The following is a 25838-nucleotide window of genomic DNA, read 5'->3' as shown; positions in this document are numbered from 1 at the left end:
AGCATATTTTGGACTTGTTTACAGGACTTTTCTGTTAATTATTTGAAAGTGGTCCATCAATTTCTGCTCTAGTACTGTTGTTTTGTTGCATAATTGGAGATAAATTGCTTAAAAGTATAATTTTGTAAAATGTTTTACATTCAGCCAATTGCAAGTAATTTAAGACATCTGTCATATTTACCTTTAATAATGTAAGGCAAAAAAGTAATTGCTACATAACTAATAAAACTGAAAGACCGTCTTAAAGGATGATCTGTCCTTTTAATGTATTTTTCATTTTTAATTGTCTTTTTTAATATATTTGTAAATTTTAATTTACTAGAATCCAGCAAAGAGCAGTTTGCATCAACGAAGATTGCGGATGAGCTTGTAAAACTCTTCAAAAAGCAAACTGAACACGAGAAGAAAGAGATGATTTTTGAAGTCTTGGCTCCATTGGCAGAACATGGTGTGTATTTTTTAATTCCGGAGAGAATATTATTGGTGGCACTTTTTTTAACAAAACATTAATTTATTTGAAAGTTACTTAACCATAATTAGAGAGGTATTACTGTGGTGCTGCTAATTCTAACATATTAGCTTCTCGCTGTATAAGTCTCATTATCGGTTTTTTCCAGCAACATTTCACACATCCATTGTTACATGCCTTAGGTGGCACACTCGTACTGATGTCGAGATCCTCATCCCAGAGTGAAAATCCAACCCCAAGCCTTGATTGAACCAAACAAATGTATCGTTTTGCGTGTACAGAAATGAGCTTAATTATGGTTGTACATTTTCTGGTTTGTTTGGAATTTCCAAGGTTGAAAGCCATAGTTCAACATTTTGTTTTTACTGATTTATCTACCCTCAAAACAACTGACACTCCCAAGTGATTGGCATCTAAGGTTCGCTTCTGAAACTTGAGATTTAGTGGTTCAAGTACTTTGCTGTTTGTGGTAATTTCTCTCGCCCTATGTTTCAACTGAATTGGTAAACTGTTCGCATCTGTCTGTATACGGGTCAAGTCAGGACTTGATTTCCATTTGTCCCACTTAGGTGTGATTCTTGGGGTCAATCTGAAAAGTCAAACATGTGACCAACATGAGTGAATATTATTGAAAATGTAAATATTTTGTATATTAATTGAGATCAGCTAACTCGTAACAAGCGTTCAAAGCTAGGACTTTCCGAATAGTATGGGTTGCATTTGTTAAGCCATGGAATGACTTGAGACTTTATTAAAATTTCATTGGCAGCCTCTGTCCTGTTGCATCATCCTTATGAACTTGTATCTTGGCAGTTTTTTCTAAACTGATGATTCCCTAATCAAAAAGATGTACATTTGGAAGATCCTTCTGAAATAAATGGGGATTTATACATGGTGCTGGTGTGTTGCAGTTCATTTGGAATCAGACTTGCTGTAGCAAAATGCACTTGCACATGCCTGCTGTAATCTGGAACTATGGATAGTAAAGGTAGAGAATCCAGTCTTTTCATCAGATGGCTGACCAGGAATTTCTCTCTCTTTCTGCCTGCCATCGACATGTGTTGCAAAGATTTTCAGTTTGATACTTAGCTTGCTTGGCTGCATTATGAACCCAGAGCTTCTGGCTCAGAGGCAGCGTGCTACCCACTGGGTTGCATTTTTGGGAGGAAGGGGAAGGTAACTTACCTTATCCTTCAGATTTAAAGTACCATGCCATTGTAATCAGAAAACTATCTGTGCCATATTGGAAAGAATAAAATAACATGTGGGTTAATAAAAATCATTCAACAAATAAAATGAAGATAATCAACCACACTGACTGATCTGATTTTTTTTTTGCAGGCTTCACAAGTAGCTTGTTCTTCTGCCTCATGAGCTTGTTCAGGACTTCACTTGGATGCTAAAGGTTCCTTGGCACCAGTTGGCCAGAAGACAGAATTCACTCCCCTCTTAATTTCTTCCCTTAACCAGACCTGCCAAGAATAGAAATTACAACAGCAAAAAATGGAAATAGTATCTTCATTCAGTTGACATAGAGAAAGGGCAAGTTACAGCATTTCAGGTGTGCACCTTCTGTTAGAACTGTAGCCTGAAAAACAAAATAACATTTCAGTCAGAGAAATGGAATTCGGGTCTTTTGTCCTTGTTTGAACCAAGGCTGTAATGAGGTCAGGAGCTGATTGTGAGCAGATTATTGCTGTTTAAGTGCCACTTGATAGTACTGGTGATGACCCTTTCCGTCACTTTGCAGATGATTGAGGGGAGGCTGATGAGACAGTAATTAGCTAGATTAGATTTGTCCTGCTGTTTTTTAATGGTTATGTGGCGTTAGAAGTATGTGTAGCAGTGTTTTGAATGGCCTCCAGCTTGTGAAGGATGGAATATGGGAGATTGGTAAGGAATACTTTGGGAAAAATCAGGTGTTGAAGTTACAGGTATGCATTAGGGTTTCAACAGTGGATAAACTGAGGCAGAATGGAAGCCAGGTGATTTTATATCGGAAATAGGCAGTCTTAGTGATGATGTGTGGTAGGAAACTTACCTCAATCACATATAATACCAAGTTTGCAAACAGCCTAGCTCAGTTTCAGGCAGCTGCCAGAGCGAGGGATGAAGTTGATAATGAGGGAACCGAGTTTGTGATTGGGATAGAAAACAATGTCTTCTGCCTTCCCAATATTTAATCATGGATAAATACTTCAAGTGGGGAAAAATTGCTGAACTATTGAAAGAGCATATAAGTGGGACTTATTTAATAATTGATACAAAGAGCTAGCACAGGCACAATGGGCCAACTGCCCTTCTGTTCTGCATGATTTTACATAATGAGAACCTGCTGCTGTGGATAATGAGAACCTGTTACTGAAATCTGTGTTGAGAATAGAGGATGTTGGGAGCATTTGGCAAAAAAAAGACGTAGGATGGAATTTTTCTTCTAAGTGTTGCCTCAGCGGGAAAGGCAGAGGGCATCTTGCTGGATGCCTGGCTGGGTTTTCCCACCCTATTTTTGAACACTTGGAGGGAATAAAAAGGATGGGGCAGGTCCCACAATGTCTCGCTGGCGGGGTGAGCTCTGAATGAATCCACCTCGCCAGTAACCTCGGGCAGTTTTGAGCACACATTAGCGATCTGCGGGATCACTGAGGGCAAAAAATTAGGAGAGATTCACGTTTCCTGATCTTTCACGCCCCTTGCAGTTGACTACACGAGGTTCATGCCCACAGAGGACTTCATTTTAATGAATTTAAATAAATAACTCTCTCTCCTCTTCCCCCCCCCCCCCCCCCCCCCCCAAGACTGCATGATTTACAACAGGTTTAGGAAGACTCGATTCATACAAGGAGCGCAAAGACAAATATAGCTCTTGGGCAGAGGTACATACCTGAGCAATGCTCTGACACTGCCAGGTTGGCACTGCCATTCTGTGCCAGGTGTCCCTTGTGGGGGCCTCATGGAGGGGAGAGCAAGCAGAGCGGGGAGCTTGGTAGGCATGGATCAGCATGGGTGGGGTTGGGGTAGAATGCTGGTGATACTTGAGTTATGGGGGCAAGAGGGGGAACCCCTGATTGTGCCAGACTAGGGGGGCGGTGGGTAGGATCCTGGGGGAGTGCTAACCAAGGCATCCTTTAAGTGAACTGTATGTGGAGTCGGCCTTGCCAGCTCTATCAGACCGCACTCCGCCAGAATGATGGTCTAAACCCCACCCACTTTTACTCAGAGGCTCATGATCTGCAGAGGAAACTGGGCTGTGTAGCTGGAGAACGACACACTGGTTTTCAGTCTGAGCCTGATACTTTGGGGAGGAAAAAGAGGTAAGATTCTGCCCCTCAACTCCTGACAGATCAAGATGCCAATCTGAAAAGAAAATACAGCACCCTCTTGGCATAGTCGTGCTGCGGCTAGTACTCCGGCATAGCCACCTTCCTCTCCCCACTCCCTCAGGACATTTCTGTGCACCCCCAGCTGCTTCTGTTTGCCAGATCCTCGTTTGTCAGAACTTGTTATAAACCCTGTCGAATAAACGTCAAACTGGGCGGGGGGGGGATTTCCCTGTGGATGGTTGATACGGTGGGGAGATCTGCTAATTACATATGCTAATTGGGTTCCCAAACTTTTCATGGCAGGATCCATCAAGTCACTGGGAAGAAATCCCGTCGGCATAAAAGCCATTTTGGGACTTCTGTTGGATTCTCTGTCCCCTCCAGCTTTCCCACCCGCTGATTGCCCAGTCTGTTTTACTTGTTTTTACATTATTGGACAGTTGCCTGATTGCTGTTTGAGATTTTGCTGTGTACAAAATAGCTGCTCTTTTGCCTAACTCAGTCAGATAATTCACTGACGTGCTTTTAAGTATTTAAGGCCTGTTATAAGTGCACATCTTTAATGTATCCCTCAACAGTAATTAATTTACTAATGCAAATGTGAAGTAAAAGAAATTGGTTATTTTTGCAGAATGATTCAACACCTACATGTACAAAAGAATGCATTCAATCTGCAGTTCAGTTGATAGATTGACTATTTTAGTTAAGGCTCTAGTGGAAATTCGCCAGTACCTCCGTAGCACTATTCCAAAATGTGACCAGTGTAGCTGCCTGTCCAAATTCGCTGATTTGGATTTTTTTTTAAATCCGTGGTTTATCAGTGTTGCAGGCTGGCGATTGTTCAGTTATGAAAAAAAATAGATGTGAAGCCTGTTGCCATAGGAATAACGTAATCAAAATATTCAACTTGCTACTTTTGCTAATGAAAATTAGAGAATGACAACTTCCATTTTTTAAAAAAAAGCATAGTTTACAAACCTGGCCCCACAAAAGCTCCATCACCAGAAAAGAGAGGCATCACTTCTCGTGCCTGATCATATCTCAGATCCATGCTTTATCTTTTACATGGAACGAATGGCCCATATACAATTATTGTTAGTTCACCAATCCAGTTGCACTTTGGAAGTTCCTGCAAACAATAAGCAGTTAAAATAATCAGTTTTTGGGGCAGAGGAGATTGAAGAAAGAATATTGGCCATGATACCCAGAAAACTCCCTACTGAGCAACTACATCTGGCAGCAATAGTTTTAATGTCTGACCCTTCAAACAATGCAGCACTGCACTAGTACCTAACTGCAGTGTCAAGTCCTGGATTAGAGCTTGAATTTATCACCTTGAGATAGCGAGCTAGCAATCGGGCAAGAAGTTATAACTATAAAAGCTGCAAATAGACTTGGAGCAGCGTACGAGCATAAAATGCTAAATATTTGGAATTATTTCCTCCAACTATTGACTAGGGAAGGTGTGAGCTGACCACAATAAAATCAATCACTTTGACATAAATCAGGCTGCGTGATCAGCGACCAGTTTGATTGCCCCAATCATTCAAGAGCTGGAAGCAGCACTGAACCGCAAGAAGCTGATCACTAGTGTCAAAAGTGTGAGAAAACAACTCCGGTTTGAGCTTTTCAGCCTCCGTAAGAGGTGTTGGAGAAGTAATCTTGGAGACGGTTAATGGAATTGAAAAAAATACTTTTTAAAATTGAGTACGGTACGACACTGGTTTAAACAAATTAAAATTGGTTAGAGCATACATCAGGAATTGTATACTTCCAGGTAGGGTACAGTTGGATGCTGCATTGGACTGGGTGAAGAGGGGAACTTGAGTATCTTTTCTGGATAGATTATATTGAATTGGTTATAATGACCTACCTTGTACGCATTCTTTTATAATCTCTGAGTTAATCCATGCTGGCATCAGTGCAGCTGGATAAATCTAATTTGCCATTATTTGGTAAAGTAAAAATAATAGATGTAGCACATTATCTAGTATTAAAGGAAATTTTAATATTAAATACATAAACCATTTATTTGGGTAAAAGCAGGTTAGGCTATTGAGTTGGACGATCAGCCATGATCGTAATGAATGGCGGAGCAGACTTGAAGGGCCAAATGGCCTCCTCCTGCTCCTATTTTCGTTTCTACGTTCCTTCTATTTAAAAAACACTGCTGGCATGTCTTGGGAAACTGCTCTCCACTGTCACTAAAATATTGCAGAATTAGTTTCCTGTTTCTTACCACCAACGTGAAGTAAAAATGCTCAATATCAAATCACCTGAAAAAGAAGTAGAAAGTAAATAGCTGAAGAGATTTGTTTGGTGGGCATTTTAAATGGAGGTGAAGGCAGATGGAGATTAAAGTTGAAATAGTATGCAAGAAGATGTAGCTAGAACTTCATCTCAGTCAAATCACTGTTGCTGAAAACTGGAGATCATGAAAGCATTGCTTCCTTTTCACTGACATTCGTGTGCATGTCATGGACACTGCAGGGTTTCTAAAACCAGCAGGTACTAGAACTACATTAACCTTTTTGCAAAACTTTTCCATTCAGTCTCCTAGTGTGCATCCGAAAATGGAAATATATAGTGGAATGGAAGCAACTTTAAATGACCTGCTAGTTTCAGTCATAGCCATTTGATTGAAATAATGTTCGCGTTTCTCAATTATTTCAACTTTAATTTTCTAATGCCCGCCTTTCTGTTTTTATTAAACCTCTCAGTTAAAGACATTCAGCTATTCATTTTCCTCTTTTGCAGGTGCTGAAACACTTAGGGACACTCCTGGGAATTTGCAATAAGGCCTCATGTCCATTGTTAAGGCTGCGCTGGCAGTGGGTGGTATTGCCCTAGTAAGTGGATGAAAAAAAAACTTTGAATCCTAAAGACAGAAATTAATGGTCGTGGGATAACATTTCCATTGCCACTAACACTTGATTTGATACCGTGGCTGAACCTTAAAGATAGATCTTTACCATATTGAAGCAAAGCTTGTATTTTCAATTATTAACAAATAGTTTTCCATTCTACATTTAGAAGCAAACAATGACCGAACCCTTTAGCTGAAGACTGAAGAGGGTCTAGAAACGATCAAATGAGATTTGAAATCACTGCTACCCAAGGCTATAAGCTAACACGTGCTTCTTTGTTTTATGGTGCAGATGTCATCAAACTACAGCTGGTTGATGCAGGATTAGTAGACTGTCTGCTGGAGCTTGTCCAAGAGACTGTGGACAGCAATAAAGAAGATGATATCTCTGAGCTTAAAACAGCTTCTGATCTAATGGTGTTGCTGCTTTTGGGTGGTGAGTTTGATTCATCAGTTTATTATAAACAATTGCATGTTGTCAACACCTAGTAAGTTTCTCCTGTTAAATAACTTGGATATCAATGTAATTTATTTTGTTGGAAGGTGGGGATTGAAGTCCAGGACAGGACATTCCCTCTTACCTTGAATCGATTGGAAATATTTTGTACTCTTTGTTTAGAAAATAATTATTTGGAAATTGACCCAGGTAGCCTTGAGGCTGTTGTATGGCATGCTTTCTGCATCAATTATTGCACGACAAAAACAATATGAAATATGAACAAACAGTAAAAATCCCAAACTTTAAACTGGATCATTTGCTCGCGATATAAGGAGTCATGAGAATCCCTTTTGGAGAAATTACAGGTCCATCATGGACCTTGTTTGTTATTGCTGGGCCTGTCTTTGGTCTTTGAATTTCCAGTAACTCCAAATCTCTAGCTGGGCTCCCCGTCCCCTTGTTTGTCTAAGAGTTTCCCTGGCCCTTATTTAACTCTACAAAAATGTACCTACTAACTCAATATCCAGGTCACCCTCTTTATCTGGCTTAAATTCCACCAGTTTTGCCTGGACTTTCAGCACCTGTACAGACCTAATTGTGTCCTTTTTAAATCCCAGGAACTATTTCTTAACTCCAAACCCCACTGGTTCTGTTGTCTCCTCTAGGGCCCCTTAACACATTCCAGCTGTCTGTCTTGCTGCAAACGTTAGCTGTGTGTTCCTGCCACTTGTAAGTAGCCCTTGCCTGGCTATTCTAACCCATAACTGGCTCTACTACCCCTTACTGGTTTCAGAACTTGCCTGGCTTCTGTTTAACTTGGCAAAAATGTACTGACTAACTCAGCTTCCAGGCCATCCTGTTGCCTTGATAAGAATGCCAGTCTTGCCTGGACATTCAGTAGCAGCAGCGACCCTAACCTTGGTTGTTTTAAATTCCAGAAGCTGGTCCTTAACTCCAACCCCCACCGGTCCTATTGTCTTCTCTGAGGCCCCTGAACACTCTTCAGCTCTGCCTTGCTACAGACTTTAAAAATGGTAAAACACATGCATCTACATTCATCCAGATTAGAAATAAATATAAATAAAAGCTTATACGGAAGTCCTTGAGTTGCGAGTTAGCTTCTGCTGGCGAACAGTTGATTCTACAGTTCTGGTGTCCTGTAGGCTGATTTCGGTTGTTTTCCCAGCAGCAATCCTGTGCAGGACATGCCTTGGTCACAGGTATTACCTTCATTGTGTGAAATAACTCCCAACTGCTGTTCTTCAACACGCACGTATGCATGCGCACACACATGCGCGCACGCATACAAACCCCCAGATGTGTAGTCCAAGGGGCTGGTATGTATTTGCCAGTATGGGACATCATAACCAGCGACCTTGAAATGAGATGATCTTCCAACCTTAGATTTTTGTTACAAGTATCTGGCAGCACAGAAAAGTATCCCATTTTCCCATAGATACTCCCTGCGATCAGTCCTGTCAGTGTCTAATGGTGCATTTATCATCTTTGATGTCTCGTGTCCATTTTTTAAACTCCGGTTCTTATAAAGCCCAATATTTCCATGTATGACTCCCGAGTTTTTTCTCTCTCGTCATAACACCATCAATCAGACTTCATCTTCTGATGCTTCAGGTGACCACCCCATATAAAGTAACTCAGCATCCTGCTTGAGAGTCCACTGAATGCAGTAACAAAAATGACTTCTGGTAAACAAAAGAAAACATATTTTAGTATTCTAGATTGAAACATGGAAAACTAAGATGTAGTCTAAATATCAGCTGTGTGGCTAGTATGAAAAAATGAGGTATGGGAAAATCTATCACTACTGATTATTATTGATTAATTAATCAAAAGCACAATCATAGCTAGGTTAAGATCAATGTCTACCAAGTAAAATTTAATACAAAATGACTTTAAATACTTGCTATAGGCTTAACATCAAGAACAAAGTAGAAATAAAATGCAAAGTACAAACTACAGCCTACTATATTAATATTTTCACAACTTTATAATTGAAGGTAGGATTTATCTATTTATACATATTGGGTCAAAATGAAATGATCTGGCATTTATATAGAGGTAAAGTATACTGTTTCTAATCATCAAGTCTACTTCAAGCAATGTTGCTGTAAAGACAAGATGGTGGACAAGTAATGTCCTGCATGGTCATTTTATAATTCACCTTTTAAACTTTACACTGTAGTTGAAGTTGGTTCAGAAATGAAAATTGTTTCTTTTGGATTAACATTCTGATGTATAGAACTTGGATTGAATCAAATAATAGCTGGGAAATTGCTATCCATATCTGTGTGTTTATTATCCAAATGTTTGATTTGCAAAGTTTCTAAAGCCACTCTGGGGAGTACAGGTGAGGTGGGAAAGGAGTCAAAAAAATAACCATTATTAATCAACTGTAAATGCAATACTGGCAAAGGAAGATGTAGCAAGGGTGGGATGATGGGGAATAATAATAGCTCACATAAATAATATCAAGGCATCCACCACTAAACCCAGGCTTCAGTCCTCCCCATCCAACAAAATACCCTATAGGGGTGGTACAGTGGTTAGCACTATTGCCTCACACCTTGAGTCACTGTCTGTGTGAAGTTTACACGTTCTCCCCATGTCAGCATGGATTTCCTCCGGTTTCCTCCCATAGTCTGAAAGGCGTGCTTGTTAGTTGCATTGGCCATGCCAAATTCTCCCTCAGTGTACCCGAGCAGGCGCCGGAGGGATTTTCACAGTAACTTCATTGCAGTATTAATGTAAGCCTACTAGTGACACTAATAAAATGAACTTTGAAAGAAGTCCAGCCCTTTAGGTCCTTAACTCTTCCCTGCAAACCCTGCTTCAAAACCAGGCCCCAATAAATATTGGGGCTGATGGTGTGGGGAAATATAACTTGGCACTCATGATTCCCTACAATGTTTTATCCTTCTGCCAAGCCACTGTTTTGTAATTCAGAAAAACACAGATGCCTTAAAAGTGCAGACTAAGCAAAGCTGACTGATGAATACTTCCAACCATTCTAATGAACCTTTCAGTTAGTTGTCGTTAGCTTTGCACTCAAAAGTTGATGGAAGTCTGAAACTCTCAAAACACTGTTGCGATTATTGAATTTAAAAGAATAAAATGGAGATTAATAGATTTTTGGTAGGTAAGGCTATTAAGGGATATGGATGAATGAGGGTAAATAGAGTTGAGATACAGTTCAGTATGATCTAATTAAATGGTGCAATAATCTTGCGGGGGTAAATGGCCTTCCCCTGTTCCTAAATTCCACTCAATAATAGAAAAAAAACCTGAGTCGTCCATTCACGACCCCTTCCCCATCGTAAAACAAATGGACTGTAGTACCATACCAGAGTTGTGGAAATTGCTTTTTATTTATGTCGAAGTTTCTCCTTCCTTGCAGATGAATCCATGCAGAAACTGTTTGATGCGGGTAAAGGCAGTGTCTTTCAAAAGGTGCTGTCATGGCTTCCGTCAAATAATCATCAGCTGCAACTTGCTGGAGCACTGGCCATTGCAAACTTTGCACGAAATGGTGAGTTTCCCATTTAAAAATTTTCCACCTTTGTGTACATGACAATTTAACATATTTTTTGTTCTTCCTTTTCTAAAGAAAAGGATCTTGCTTTTCTCTCTCTTGACACCTTCTTTGTCAAGGTGGATAATGATGTTGTTGATTCTGAGACCAGGGTCCTGAATTTCAGTAGAGGTAACTATGATGGTACGAGATATGAATTGGCCATGATGGACTGGGAAACATTACTGAAAGGAAAGACAGTGGACAGGCAATGGCAGGCATTCAAAGAACGAATAGATGAACTCCAGAAGTTGTTCGTTCCTGCTTGGCACAAGAGTGGCAAGGGAATTGTGGCCAAACCATGGCTTACAGGGGAAATTAGAGGTAGTATCAGATCTGAGGAAGAAGTATATAAATTGGCACGGAAAAGCAATAGGCCTGAGGATTGGGAGCATTTTAAAATTCAGCAAAAGGAGGACCAAGGGATTGATTAAGAAGGAAAAAATAGATTATGAACGTAAGATAGCAGGGAACATAAAAACTGACTGTAAAAGTTTCTATAGATACGTAAAGAGAAAAGAATTTACAAAAACGAATCAAAGCCCCTTACAGTCAAATGGGAGAAGTCATAATGGGGAAAGAAGAATTGGCTGAGGAATTCAATTTGTACTTTATTCATGATTTCCTTTGTGAAGACTGAAGCAATGTACTGGAAGTGCTGAGAGGAATATGTTTTAGTGAGGAGCTGAAGGAAATCAGCATTAGCAGAGAAATGGTTTGGGGGAAACTGATGGGATTGAAGGTGGATAAATCTCCAGGTTCTGATAATCTTCATCCCAGAGTACTTGAGGAAGTGGCCCTGGAAATAGTAGATCCATTGGTGGTTATTTTCCAAAATTCTTTGATCTCTGGAATGGTTCCTACAGATTGGAGGGTAGCTAATGTAAGCCCACTATTCAAAAAGGGAGGTAGAGAGAAAACAGTGAACCTCACGTCGGTACTGGGGAAGTTGCTCGAGTCTCTTATCTAGGAATTAATAACTCAGCATTTGGAAGGCAGTGGTATAATCAGACAGCATGGATTTACAAAGGGGAAATCATGCTTGACGAATCTATTGGAATTTTTTGAGGATGTGAATAGTAGAGTTGACCGATGAGAAGCAGTGGATGTGGTTCATTTAGGCTTTCAGAAGGCTTTCGACAAGGTCTGATTTCAAGAAGAAATTAGATATAGCTCTTGGGGATCAAGGGATATGGAAGGAAAGGGGATCAGGATATTGAATTTGATGATCAGCCATGTTGAATGGTGGAACAGGCTCGATGGGCCGAATGGCTTACTCCTACTTATAGTTTGTATGCCTCACATAGCAGACTACTGTGTAAAGTTAAAGCACATGGGATTGCAAGTAATATCTTGAGATGGAAAGAAAGCTGGTTAGCGATAGGAAACAAAGAGTTGGCATAAGTATGCCTTTTTCTGATTGGCAGTCAGTGACTAGTGGGGTTCCGCAGGGATCTGTGCTAGGACCACAATTGTTTGCATTATGTATTAATTTGGAAGAGGGAACTGAATGTATCATCTGCAAATTTGGAGATAATACAAAGTTGGGTGGGAGGGTGAGCTGTGAGGAGGATGCAGAGATGCTTCAGTGTGATTTGGACAGGCTGTGTGTGTGGGTATCTGCATGGCAGATGCATGTATAATGTGTATAAATGTGAGGTTATCCACTTTGGTAGCAAAAATAGGAAGACAGATTATTGAAAGGGTGTAAATTGAGAGAAGTGGATACTCAACGAGATGAGGGAATCCTTGTGCATCAGTCACAAAGTAAGGATGCAGGTACAGCAGGCAGTAAAGAAGGCAAATGGTATGTTGGCCTTCATAGTGAGAAGATTTGAGTATAGGGGTAGGGATGTTGCTGCAATTGTATAGGGTGTTGGTGAGGCCACACCTGGAATATTGTGTGCAGTTTCGGTGTCTTTATCTGAGGAAGGATGTCCTTGCTATAGAAGGAGTACAGTGAAGGCTTACTAGGCTGATTCCTGGGATGACAGATCTGCCATATGAGGAGAGACTAAGTCGGTTAGGATTATATTCACTGGAGGGGATCTCGTAGAACCTTATAAAATTCTGACGGGTAGATTCATATTGAATGTTCCCAATGATGGGGGAGTGCAGAACCAGGGGTCACAGTTTGAGGATAAGAGTTAAACCTTATAAAACTGAGGTGAGGAGAAATTTCTTCTCCCAGAGGGTGGTGAATGTGTGGAATTCACTACCACAGAATGTAGTTGAGGCCAAAATGTCTGATTTCTGGAAAAAATTAGATATACCTCTTGTGACTAAAGGGATATGGGGGGATCAGGATATTGAATTCGATGATCAGCCATGATGAAAATGAATGGCAGAGCAGGCTCGAAGGGCCGAATGGCCTACTCCTGCTTTTAGTTCCTATAGTGCCTTTCATGTCCTGGAGATCCAAAAGACCTTTCCAACCAGTAAGTTACTTTTGATGTATTGGCAAATATAATATCTACTTTGCATACAACCTGAGTCCACAGTCAGCATTGGGATAGATGAAAAATTAATCTTGTTTGAGGGATAAATGGCAGAATACCAGGACAACTTCTCTGTTCTTTAAGTAGCACTATGAATTCTTTTGCATTCAGTTTAGATCATGCGTTCAAACTCTGGAGTATTACTTGACTCGGACTTGAGGTGAAATACTGCCACTGAGTTGAACCAACACTATTGTTATATTGAAAGCAAATTACTGTGGATGCTGGAATCTGAACCAAAAGTGAAAATGCAGGTCTGGCAGCATCTGTAAGGAGAGAAAAGAGCTGACGTTTCGAGCCCAGGTGACCCTTTGTCAAAGCTAAAAGGCACAGAAAGTGGAAGATACTTGTAGGGTGAGGGAATGAAAGATGAGTCATAGCCACAGAAACCTGGGGGAAAGACTGCTAATGGCAGCCCATAGAGAGAATAAAGGGTGTGAATGGCAAACGGCAGAGAAGCTGAAATCAGAGGGTAAACTGTACAGATGAAGGTGTGGGGAAGGGGGGTGGGGGGGGGGGGAGGAAATGGGTGGGAGAGGGGTAAAATTTTGAGAAGTGGAGAGGGGGAGAAAAGACAAGGGTAGGGGGGAAAGAAAAATGAAGAAAGACAAAGAAATAAAAGGTAGAGAACAGTAAGAAATTAAATAAAATGAAAACAAAGGAGTCGAGGTGGGGTAGAGCTAATCATCTGAAGTTGTTGAATTTGATGTTGAGACTGGAAAGCTGTAAAGTGCCGAGCCGGAAGACGAGATGCTGTTCCTCCAGTTTGCGTTGTATGACAATTGTTATATTATCAGGTATTTATCCTGGGGAAATCATTGATCCATGCAAAGCAGCACTGTATGCATATTGTGCTGGGTATCTGATCTAGGGAGATCAATCATTTCTGTTCCCAAATAATAGTCTATCATGCTGCTTAAAGTAGCTCAATTTTCTCCATTAATGGCTTTATCTAAATTGCGTAATCTTCCTTTAAATCTCCTAGGTTATATAAATAGGCATAAAAGCTTATCTTGATTTCCCAATTTGCGGTTGTAATAGGAAACAGTTGTTACCTTTAGGCCATGTTTTCATATTGATAGATTGTGAATGTTTTCTTATGATTTTACAATGCATCACATGTAGAAGGATATTGTGTTCATAACTGAGTAAGTTTAGAATTTTTTCATAGCATTTATTTGCTGGTTGTACCCAGAGAACAGAAAGGTTTGTTAGCAGCGAAGATGGAACAGATTGCTTCCCCCACGCCCCCACAGAGAACAAGTGAACAAAGAAAAACTGCAAAACTAAAGAAAAATTAAACTAACAGTTGACAGTAATTTAACTCTTAAAGAAAGAGACAAAGACTGCCATCTACAAAAAAATTTCTTAGTGGATCCTCTGGTTATATTTAATCTTCTCCAAATAAAGAAAATACGTTAAATCTTCTAACCAGGATGAAGCAGTGGGTGGTTTGGGGGATTTCCAAGTTAATAGAATCTGCCTGTGGGCTGTCAATGAAGCAAATCCAATCACGTCTGCCTTAATCTGTGTGAGACTGACCAGTTCAGATGTGACTCCAAATATAGCTATCAAAGGACAAGGCTGCAAGTCAAAGTCTAGAACTTCGGAGAGTGTCAAAGAAGGATGACCAAAAAACAGTTTTGAACACAACCAGGACATATGGGTATGGTCTGAGGGGCAAATGACCACCTGTCACGTTTATTGCATGTGTTGAAGAAAAACTTGCTAATGCTGGCCTTGGCGAAGTGAATTCTGTGCAGAACTTTAAATTAAGCTTACCCGAGTGCAGGAGGATGTGGAGTTGACCCTAAGGAGGACCTCCTCCCACCAGTAATTTGCAAAATCCAGCCCAAATTCAGCTTCCCAGTCGTTTATCTGGTGGCGAGGAGAGAGTCCAGAGGGTAGCATGAAACTGGCAAAAGTTCCATTCCATAAGTACCATCATGAGTGCTTCCTCTACATCGCTCAGCTGGAAATCCTCATATAGAGAAATGTTGCTGGGGCAATAATTAAAAAATGGTCACCAACTAATCCAGTGAGAAATGCACGAGCACATAAGGGAGGAAAAAAAAGAAATGAAAAGTTATGTTTATAGGGTGAAGTGGAAGGGGCAGAAGGTTCATTTGGAGCCCAAAAGCGGCCTGAGCCAGAATGGCTTGTCCCTCCGCTGCAAATTCAATATAATTTTTTAAAAAGATACAAAATGGAAAGTGTGAAAAAAAATTGTAAAGTTGGAATTTGATTATTCAAATGGCTAAAAGTGTATGACATTTGAAATATAAAATCTTTAAATACTGGAAAACAGGTGTGAATATTCGATAACCGATGAGAAACAAAATTCCAAAGTGATGATTAAAGAGGGTTATTGATTACATTTTTGCGCGGTTCAATTTTCTTTTCCGATGTAATGGTTAATCCTCTTATGGAAGTAGAAAGCAGCTGCAAGCCTGAAGACATGTATGTACACACTGAATTGCATTGTGGGCTGACAGATGGAGGCTTGCCTTTCGTTGAGAACAATAGCTTGATGAACTGATATTTGTCCACCCAATTCTACTCATTGAGGGGTGCAAATTATCTTCACTTTATGTTTGGATTCTTGGCCTAATAATTGCTGTTGATCTATACTGTAGCAAGGCGAGACCTGTCAGAAAAGCTCATGGAAGGGAGAGATTCTTTGATATTACATGTCCCTGTCAGGGACAGCTGCATATTGTAACCTGCTTGTCACACTGCCCACAAACATTTTCTTGCTCCAAAATAGTCTGTATCATCCAGATTAATGAACTTGGCATGGTTAACCCACCAAATACCTTATTGTCATCAGCAATGTTGAGTGAAGCAGTACCTTAAGAGTTGTCACTGATAGATCTGTGTAACCCAGTAGCTACTGTTAAAATTGAATGCAGAATTAACAGCCACTTGTCTAGCCATAGTATGCAGGTAGAGCTTGCTTTAGGTTGATAAATCTGGTGTTTTTTTGGGATTAGTCAGTTTGACACAGCTTTCTTTCTCTTAAATTGAAGGTGTACCATATGAGGATTATGGGGAGGTGATGACCTACTGGTATTAACGCCTGACTATTAATCTAGAATCTCAGCTAGTGTTCTGAGGACCTGGGTTCAAATCCCGCCACAGCAGATGGTGGAATTTGAATTCAATAAAAATATCTGGAATTAAGAATCTATTGATGACCATGAAACCATTGTCGATTGTCAGAAAAACCCATCTGATTCACTAATGTCCTTTAGGGAAGGAAATCTGCTGTCCTGGCCTGACTCCAGCGCCACAGCAATGTGGTTGACTTTCAACTGCCCTCGGAAATGGCCTAGCAAACCACGCAGTTCAAGGCAACTAGGAATGGGCAATAAATGCTGGCCAGCGATGCCCATGTCCCACAAATGAATTTTTTAAATGCATGTACCATTGCTCTTATCTGCTCAGCAAAGTCCAAATCTTCATGCAGTGTACAGGTTTGCTGACATTTGACTGCACATGCGCAGATGCAATTTTTTTGTCAAAAAATTTAGTTACGAAAATACTGTAATTTCAGTATCCAGTTGTGCAGTAAATTCTACTAACCCAGTGCCCCTGTCCTTGCTAGTTGGTTCAGTGTCACCTGCCGCACTGAATTTTAAATTCTTGACCTTTTCAGCTGTCCCCAACTCTGCACCCTGCTTCCGTTATTGTATCCGGACAAGCACCCTTTGCTTGTTAATCTGTTTCTTGTGCATTATCTTCACTTTTGATATTGTCACATCCAACATTTGGTGGGAGATACAATTCACAATGGCCACCACAACAAATACAATTGCCATTGTGTATCATGCTTTTTAACATTTTTCATTCACCCCAATACTGGGCTCAAAACTCATCCTTGATGTAGGTAACATGTTTTTTTTTTCTCTCCCACCTCCAGATGGAAACTGTATTCACATGGTGGAAATTGGAATTGTACAGAAGCTATTAGATTTACTGGATAGGCACGTAGAGGAGGGGAATGTGACAGTACAACATGCTGCACTCAGTGCACTCCGAAATCTGGCAATTCCTGGTAAGTTTAGATTGCAACAAAAAAAATGGAAGATGTGTGTGTGTGTAAAATGTTTTTTGCATTTTGTTCAGTAATTAACATTTTCTAGAGAATTATTTGAAACTCTAATCTTTGTTTTTGTTAGATTTGAACCAGTAGTCCCATTCTCCCCCTTTTTTGAAAATGTAATACTTGCAAATAAATCCTACTTGAATAATATGTCCAAACGTGGTATTTTATAGAATTGGAGAATGGTACAGTACTGAAGGAGGCCGTATCTCTGATTAGATCAGATGATGCATTACCTGTGCAACTTCCAGTGTGAAATAACCCAGTAAAAAATAATTGCTGACATATAACTACTGTTCCTGGCATACCTTAAGAATTCCAGGTCTGCACTGGATATTTTAACGGAGCAAGGTAATCAGTCATTCTCAACCTCTCATGAGTATATCCATGTCCTCTGTAATCTGCAGAATACCATTTCCACTTCATAACTAGTTACAAGATAGCATAGTCCAGGGTCATAACAGTATTCAGTACAAACAAGAATTCTGCTGTGATTTTTATGTGCTCCCTGTTTCTCCTTTATTCTGGAAGGTATATTGGCAATCACTCCATGACCCATGCTTCCTGACATTGGCCCCTCTCCCAGCTTACCGGCATTAAATAACTATCGTCACTCCCTTTTATAAAAAAAAAGATTTAAACAGGGTAAAATATTTATTAAATGAACTGGAGGAACAAGTAGGATTCTCTTTCTATCCATCTATTCATTCTGAGGAAAGGTCAACTGTGACAATGTGATTCACTTTGGAATTGTTACCTGCTTATTGAAAACTGATTCACTCATTTATGTCGGAAACAGAATGCAGGACAAGATGATAATGTAGATTTTTAAAATGTGCAAACAAAAGTAACTGCCTGATTCAATCACTTTTCATTCTACCAGGACTCAACAGAACAGGATTTTGATGTTTGGCCTTGCAGAGCTTACTGAATTTATTACAGTAATATAATCAACTGTCAGATACATTGCATACCCACCAATACAGGTAGCATAGCTTATGTCTGACAATCTAGATCTTTGAGTTTCTGGTTTTAATCCTTAATATTTTTATTTATATTTTGGCACCAGTGAAGAATTTAATGCAGTGAAGATCAATGCATGGAGGAGATTGAATCCTCACATTGCAATTTAGCTTTGCTTTATTGAGGACAGATGAATGATCTAGGATATTCTTGCCATCTCTTCCCCTTGCCAAATTCTCACCCACAGGGCAAAGGGAAATCTTTACTTCTATTTGTTTCAGCACTTCTTGATATTTTGATTGATTAAAACCAGGCATTGAATTCCAATGAGCTATGAAACTGGACCAATGCAATCCCTTAACTGAATTGATTTAATTTACTGCTAATTATTTTGCTGATTATTCTAAGTGCTACACTGGTTCCCGAGAGCCATTTAAAAGTCTTCCTTCTGAGTTTCGCTTTCATTGCAAATCTGCCCAGAGTACCAGTGTTTTTTCCAGGCTGCTTTTCACAATTCTTGAGATCCTTTTATTTCCATTTTGCGATACTGTCGAATATACGAGCATATGAAATAGGAGCAGAAGTATTCCCTTTGGCCCCTCGAGCCTGCTCTGCCTTTCAACAAGTTCATATCTGTTTGTGTTTTGAATTCCACGTTCCCATCTGCCCCTGATAACCTTCTGGACCCACCCATAAGAGGAAATGTCCTTTCCATGTCCAAATTGTCAAGACCGTTCAGGATTTTTAAGTCACCCCTTATTCTTCTAAACCCCAGTGGAAACGAGCCCAATCTGTCCACCCTTCCCTCATAGGACAACCCGTTCATTCCGGGTATTAATCTCACCAACCTCCTCTGAACTTCCTCCGATGCATTTGCATCCATCCTTAAATGAGGGGGCTGGAACTGCAGACTGTATTCAAGATATGGTCTCATATTTGGCCCTGTATAACTAGAGCATAACATCCTTATTTTATGCCTGATTCCTCTAATAATGAAGGACAGCATTTTATTAGCTGTGTTAATTGATTACTGTACCTGCATTCTAACTTTTTGTGACCCATGAACAAGAGCATCTGGATCCCTCGGAATTCTGCAGTCGTTCTCCGTTTAAATGGTACTCTGCCTTTTTATTCTTCCTACCAAAGGTGAACAACTTCACATTTTCCCACATTTTATACTCCATCTGCCAGATATTATTTGGCATCTTTCTGAACCATCTTGCAAAACTGAGTTAACTGGTCACCTGTGTATTATATAAATGCACATAAAGATTGTGAGATTAATGAGCATATCGGATTTGTGCAGTTAAGGAACACCTGGAGGCCTGAACTTTGAAATCAGAGGGCAAGCCCTAACCTATTTCAGTGCTGTAGTGGATCTCATGATTTTGTGTCAGGAAAGTATCTGGATAGTCAGAGGTTTTTTCCCAGGGTGGAAGTGTCAATTACAAGGGGGCACAGGTTGAAGGTAAGGGGGGAAAGTTTAAGGGAGATGTGCAGGGGAAGTTTTTCACGCAGAGAGTGGCGGGTGCCTGGAACGTGCTGCCAGAGGAGGTGGTGGAAGCAGGCACATTAGCAACATTTAAGAGGCATCTGGATGGGTCCATGAGTAGGGAGGAAATAAAGGGAAAGGGACCGAGTAAAGGCAGAAGGTTTTTTTTAGTTAAGACCTCATGATCGGCCGAGGGAGGGCCGAAGGGCCAGTTCCAGTGCTGTACTTTTCTTTGTCTTTTGAACGGTATTGGCTTTAGAAGCACTAGAACAATGTTCTTGCAATTTGTCATGACTAGAAAAGGCAAGTTTGGGATTTAGTAGAATTGAGGGTGAGGGTGGGAGCGTTTTGTGTCTACGGCAGTACTGGAGGAAAGAGCCCTTGCCTGTAGCAATACTACATTACAAGTTATGACTTGGGATGGGGATTCTGCATTCAGTGGTTGAGGCCCAACACTGCAGCATGCCATGGGACTTTATTGTATGCTCCCAACAGACTTTCCTTGTGTAAGTAAATTGGGGTGTCATGTTTACATGTAGCCTCAGTACTCAAATATCAGTAAATGTCTGTCAGTACCTCACTAACTCATGGATCCTCTGATCTGTCAATTCAGCTGAGCTGTACAATTCAACTCTGGGAATCCTGCCCAGAGCCAAGTTTGAGAGCTAAGGCCTCAGAAATTAAGATGTTGAAGAAACTGCAGCAGTGAGTTACGCGAATTAATCATTAATTGGACGGGAATTTGAGGAGAGATGGCAAGTTTCTTATAGGAGGAGAATGTATTCCGGGATTGGAGAAGAAAAGTAAAGAAAGGAACCCAATTTGATATCTCCATATGGACCCACTATTTAAAGTGAAATATATTGTTTAGTTGATGAGCCTTTCTGGTTAAAATAAGACACGTGGTGGGAGTATCATAACACTACCATCGAGATCCAAGAATACTATAGTTGCCAACTCTCCTCTTTATTTTCCATAATAACTGCCTATTTTCCTGTCCAGGTAACGCATGAAAATCATACTCACTTGATTTTTAAAAATTTTCCTCAGTATTAAATAAAGCTAAGATGCTGTCGGCAGGAGTTGCAGAGCAAGTGCTGAAATTTCTCAAGTCTGAGATGCCTCCCGTCCAATTCAAACTTCTTGGAACGTTGCGCATGTTAATTGATGCACAAGGTATTGTGATTGTGTGTAAGATATTTGTTCATCGTATGTCTGAGAAATTTTAATTGCTCGTTTTTAAGAACCTGTGCGACATCTCTCTCCTACCAATTAGCTATTATAAAGATGCCTGGAGTGGAGATGAGCCATCTTGTAAAAGAGAAGGATATTTGGTTAACAACTGTCCTGAAAGCTGCTGCCTATTAACCCTATTCTGAGGCACAGATTATCATAATCAGTGGTGTTCCTGAACTTTAGTTTAGGTGGTGTGTGATCCCTCTCTGGTTTCTTAAGAATGACAATCATTTACAGCTGTCATTTCCTGTTATGTTCTGACTGGTCCCCTCATGTGTCTGTTACCTGCGGAACAGTTCTTCCTTTGTGTCTTTCTGTCCTTTTATTAAATTTCTCTAGTGTCGGTGACTGCTTATTTGAGATAAAAGAACGTGTGGTGTCAATGTACTAATTAACTTCTGAGCCATATCATCCAAAATCCCTAACTTTTGCATATGTACGGATATCAATGTTGCATGTCCTGCAGAATTCTCATTAAGACAGGTACTTATCTGTCTTTTGAGAGAACTGCTTTGTTGTGCTGTGGATCTCTATAGGGACTTGGTTCTTGGCGCAATTTAATTAAAAGTAGCAAAAGAGTACAAAGTGACACAGTCTTTAATACAGAAATTACCAAGTTATTTCACACACACAGCATGTATAAAGACAACGTAAGTGTGTTAAAGCTGGTAGCAAAATACACTTGCAAAATGAATCAGGATGCACTCAATGATACAATAAGAGCTACAAGAACTTGATCCTTAAACTTGCAGAACCAAGGCAATACATAGGGTGGTTCTATAATTTAAAAGCAAGTGAATGATTTTTAAGGCATTTCAAGAACGATAGAAAAGTTACGGTGCAGAAAGAGATCATGTCATTGCCAGCCAAAATAAAAGAAACTAGCTGCTCATTTTAATCCCATTTTCCTGCACATTTTTCCCTCATATCCCCTGTAATCATACATAGAAGCGTACATACATAGAAAATAGAGGCAAGGGTAGGCCATTTGGCACTTCGGCCTGCTCTGCCATTCGTTATGATCATGGCTGATCATCAAATTCCCTGATCCAACCTTTTCCCCCAAATGCCTTGATCCCTTTAGCCCCAAGAGCTATACCTAATTTATTAATGAAATCTCACAACGTTTTGGCCTCAACTACTTTCTGTGGTAGTGAATTCCACAGATTCGCCACTCTCTGGGTGAAGAAATTTCTCCTCACCTCAGTCCTAAAAGGTTTATCCCTTATCCTCAAGCTATGACCCCCTAGTTCTGGACTCCCCCATCATCATTCTTTCTGAATCTACCCTGTTTAGAATTTTATAATTTTCTATGAAGTCCCCTGTCACTCTTCTAAACTCGAATGAATATAATCCTAACCAAATTTAGCCCCTCATATGACAGTCCTGCCAACCCAGGAATCAGCCTGGTAAACCTTTGCTGTACACCCTTTATATATCCTTCTACCAATCGCCTTAAATCTATGCCCCCTGGTGATTGACTGCTCAGCTAAAGGAAACGAGTCTTTTCTGTGCATCTTAATTAGGTCACCCCTCAACCTCCTCTGTTTTAAGGAAACCAACCATTGCATACCCAATATCTCCTCATAGCTAACTTTCCAGCCCTGGCAGCAATCAATGGGTGTCAATCAATGGGTGTCACCTTTGTCAATCTTCTCTGCACTCTCTCCAGAGCGATTACGTCCTTCCCGTAATGTGGTGGCCAGAACTGTACACAAGGTTCCAGCTGTGGCCTAACCAGCATTTTATAAAGTTCCATCTCTGCTTTTGTATTCAATACCTTGCTCAATAAAGGAAAGCATTCTATGTTTTCTTGTCCACCTGTCTTGCAATCTTCAGGGATCTGTGGATGTGCACCCCAAGTTCTCACTTCCACAACCTTTCAATATTTTACGTTTAAGGTTTAAGTTTATTTATTAGTGTCACAAGTAGGCTTACATTAACACTGCAATGAAGTTACTCTGAAAATCCCCTAGTCGTCACACTCTGGCACCTGTTCGGGTACACTGAGGGAGAATTTAGCATGCCCAATGCACCTAACCAGCACATCTTTCAGACTGAGAGGAAACCCAAGTACCCGGAGGAAACCAATGCAGATACAGGGAGAACGTGCAAACTCCGCAGTGTCCCAAGCCAGGAATTGAACCTGGGTTCCTGGCACTGTAATGCAGCAGTGCTAACCATTGTGCCACCATCTTCCCATTTATTGAATATTCCTTTGCTTTGTTTGCCCTCCCCAAGTGCATTACCTCACACTTTTCCAGATTGAATTCCATTTCCATTTCTCTGCCAATGTGATTCTGGAGTCGACAGCTGTCCTCTTCACTGTCCACTACACGGCCAATTTTTGCGTCATCTGTAAATTTTCTAATCATGCTTCCCCCCTTCAAGTCTAAATAATTAATATACATAACAAACAGCAAGGGCTCCTTCACTGAGCCTATGGAACACCACTGGAAACTGTTTTAAATTCACAAAAACATCCATTGACCATTACCTTTTGTTTCCTGTCACTGAGCTGATTTTGGACCCAGTTTGGCACCTTCCACTGTATCCCATGAGATCTCACTTCTCTGACCAGTCTGCCAGCTCACCCCTCTGATTTCTGAAATTTGTCCTCTCCCAGCTCATCATTTTTACTCCTGTTCTACCTTGGTGTCCTTTTCCGTAATGATGCTAAAGTTAACAATATTATGGTCACTATCTCCAAAATGGTCCCCCGTGCTACTTCCACTTATCCAGCTTCATTTTCTAAGACTGAATCTAGAATTGTGCTCCCTCTCGTTGGGCTTGTTACATACTGGCTCAGTGCAGTTCATACATTTTGCATCCTCTGTGTTCTCCACACTGTTCGTATCCCAGTTTTTGCACTCCAAAATCTGTCTTTGTCTAAATATTTGCTCTTCTAATTCCCTTTCACTATTTGGGAGTCTATAGCACACTCCTAGCAGTGTGGCTGCCCCTTTTTATTTCTGAGCTCAACCCATATGACTTGATATTCTTCATTTAGTATATCATCCCTCCTCATTGCTGTAATTATTCTTAAACCAATAATTCTACACGCACCTTTTTTATCCTACTCCCTATCGTACCTGAAAACTCTATATCCAAGCAGATTGAGCTGCCATTTTTGCTCCCCCTCAAGCCAAGTTTCTGTTATAATGAAGATGATGTGCTACCATGTGTGTCTGTGCGCTCAGCTCATCGGCTTTATTTGCTATGCTCCTTGCATTTATACCCTTAATTCTGCCAAATTATGTACTGTGCACTTGTTAACCTCTGCTGCTTCTGTCTTTCAGAGTCACTCACTAATTCCCCATCTCCTGAGCCTGATCTGAATTTACTCTCTGATTTCCATCCTTACCAGTCTAGTTTAAATACCTCTGCCCTCAATCCCCCAACAGGTCCCAATGCCTTAGAAATCTGATACACTTCCTTTTACACCAGCTTTCTAGCCACATGTTTAAATGTTCAATTCTCCTATTTCAATACTCGCTTGCGCGTGAGACCGGAGTAATTCTGATATTACCGTTTTAATGGTCCTACTTTTCTGCCTCCTTCCTTCCTAAAGTCTGCTTTCAGGACCTTATCCCCTTTTCTACCTAAGCTAATTTAAGACAGAGAAGGCTGAAGACTTGAAATCTTCTGTCTATTCTTTTCACAAAATAAAATCTTTCTAACTCCAGTATAGCTAATAAGTGTCAATGGCTGTATGTCAACAGTTCCGTTGCTCATTCAACCTTGACAGGCTTTGCAGCCTGCAATTAAACTATACGAGTTTAGCTTTGCATAGACTTGGGGCCATGTGATATATTTCACTTGTAAATTACAATCGTCACTTATATCAGGTGAAAGTTTTGAGTAACCCAAATCCGTCTGCTCCACTTGCTACTTTGACTCTTCTAAGCTGATGCCGGTGTTAAATCAAGGGTATGTTCATCCATTATAGCCATCCAGATGTCTAATGTAATCGTCCTCTAGTTAATGTTAAATTCATCTAACCACACCCTTCCCACTATACCAAAGTGTGGAAAAAAAACAAAATTCTACGTGTTATATAAAAATGCTTATTGTGTGCATGTGGTGTCGTTTCATAGAACCATAGAAACCTTACAGTGCAGAAGGAGGCCATTCGGCCCATCAAGTCTGCACCAACAACAATCCCACCCAGCCCTTGTCCCCACAACCCCATACATTTACCCCTCTAATCCCTCTAACCTACACATCCCGGGACACTAAGGGGCAATTTAGCATGGCCAATCAACCTAACCTGTACATCTTTGGACTGTGGGAGAAAACAGGAGCACCCGGAGGAAACCCGCGCAGACACAAGGAGAATGTGCAAACTTCACACAGACAGTGACCCAAGCCGGGAATCGAACCCGGGTCCCTGGCGCTGTGAGGCAGCAGTGCTAACCACTGTGCTACCCCTTAAAAGGAAAAATGAAGTGCACAGTATAAGTAAAGCAATTTCACTACATCCACCTAGAAAAGTTCCAAGTACTGACTGAATCTGGTTCTTTCAGCTAAGAAACTGATGATTGTGGAGAAACTGTTTACTGAAGTGCTCTTCCACATGTTCTAATTCTGTGTTTTCCAATGTAGCTGAAGCAGCTGATAAGCTGGGGAAGAACATTAAACTGGTGGAGCGTTTGGTAGAATGGTGTGATGCGAAGGATCATGCAGGTGTCATGGGTGAATCAAACAGGCTGTTATCTGCACTTATCCGACACAGTAAATCAAAGGTCTGTTTTCAGGAATGTTACTTTATAGCATCCTTGTGTGGTAAACAGTAAATTTGGGAATCTGCACATCTGAGATGTTGAAATGCTTCTGTATACAGTCCTGAATAAGTGGGTCA

The 25838-nt window shown here is 40.5% G+C and overlaps 1 protein-coding gene across 6 annotated transcripts in view; it reads left to right on the top strand.

Moving 5' to 3' along the window:
* The window catches only part of rap1gds1 (RAP1, GTP-GDP dissociation stimulator 1), a 90910-nt gene that overhangs the window by 49196 nt on the left and 15876 nt on the right, over window positions 1-25838 (top strand). For all 6 annotated transcript variants that reach the window (XM_078207787.1, XM_078208080.1, XM_078207849.1 and 3 more), the window contains 6 exons: window positions 323-448; window positions 6948-7091; window positions 10510-10641; window positions 17104-17238; window positions 20792-20917; window positions 25583-25722. In XM_078207787.1, coding sequence (XP_078063913.1) covers window positions 323-448; window positions 6948-7091; window positions 10510-10641; window positions 17104-17238; window positions 20792-20917; window positions 25583-25722 — 803 coding nt within the window. The remainder of the gene's footprint in view (window positions 1-322; window positions 449-6947; window positions 7092-10509; window positions 10642-17103; window positions 17239-20791; window positions 20918-25582; window positions 25723-25838) is intronic.

The sequence above is a fragment of the Mustelus asterias genome, chromosome 1, assembly GCF_964213995.1.
Source record: "Mustelus asterias chromosome 1, sMusAst1.hap1.1, whole genome shotgun sequence".
Classification (NCBI taxonomy): domain Eukaryota; kingdom Metazoa; phylum Chordata; class Chondrichthyes; order Carcharhiniformes; family Triakidae; genus Mustelus; species Mustelus asterias.
This window is presented reverse-complemented; position numbering and strand designations above follow the sequence as displayed.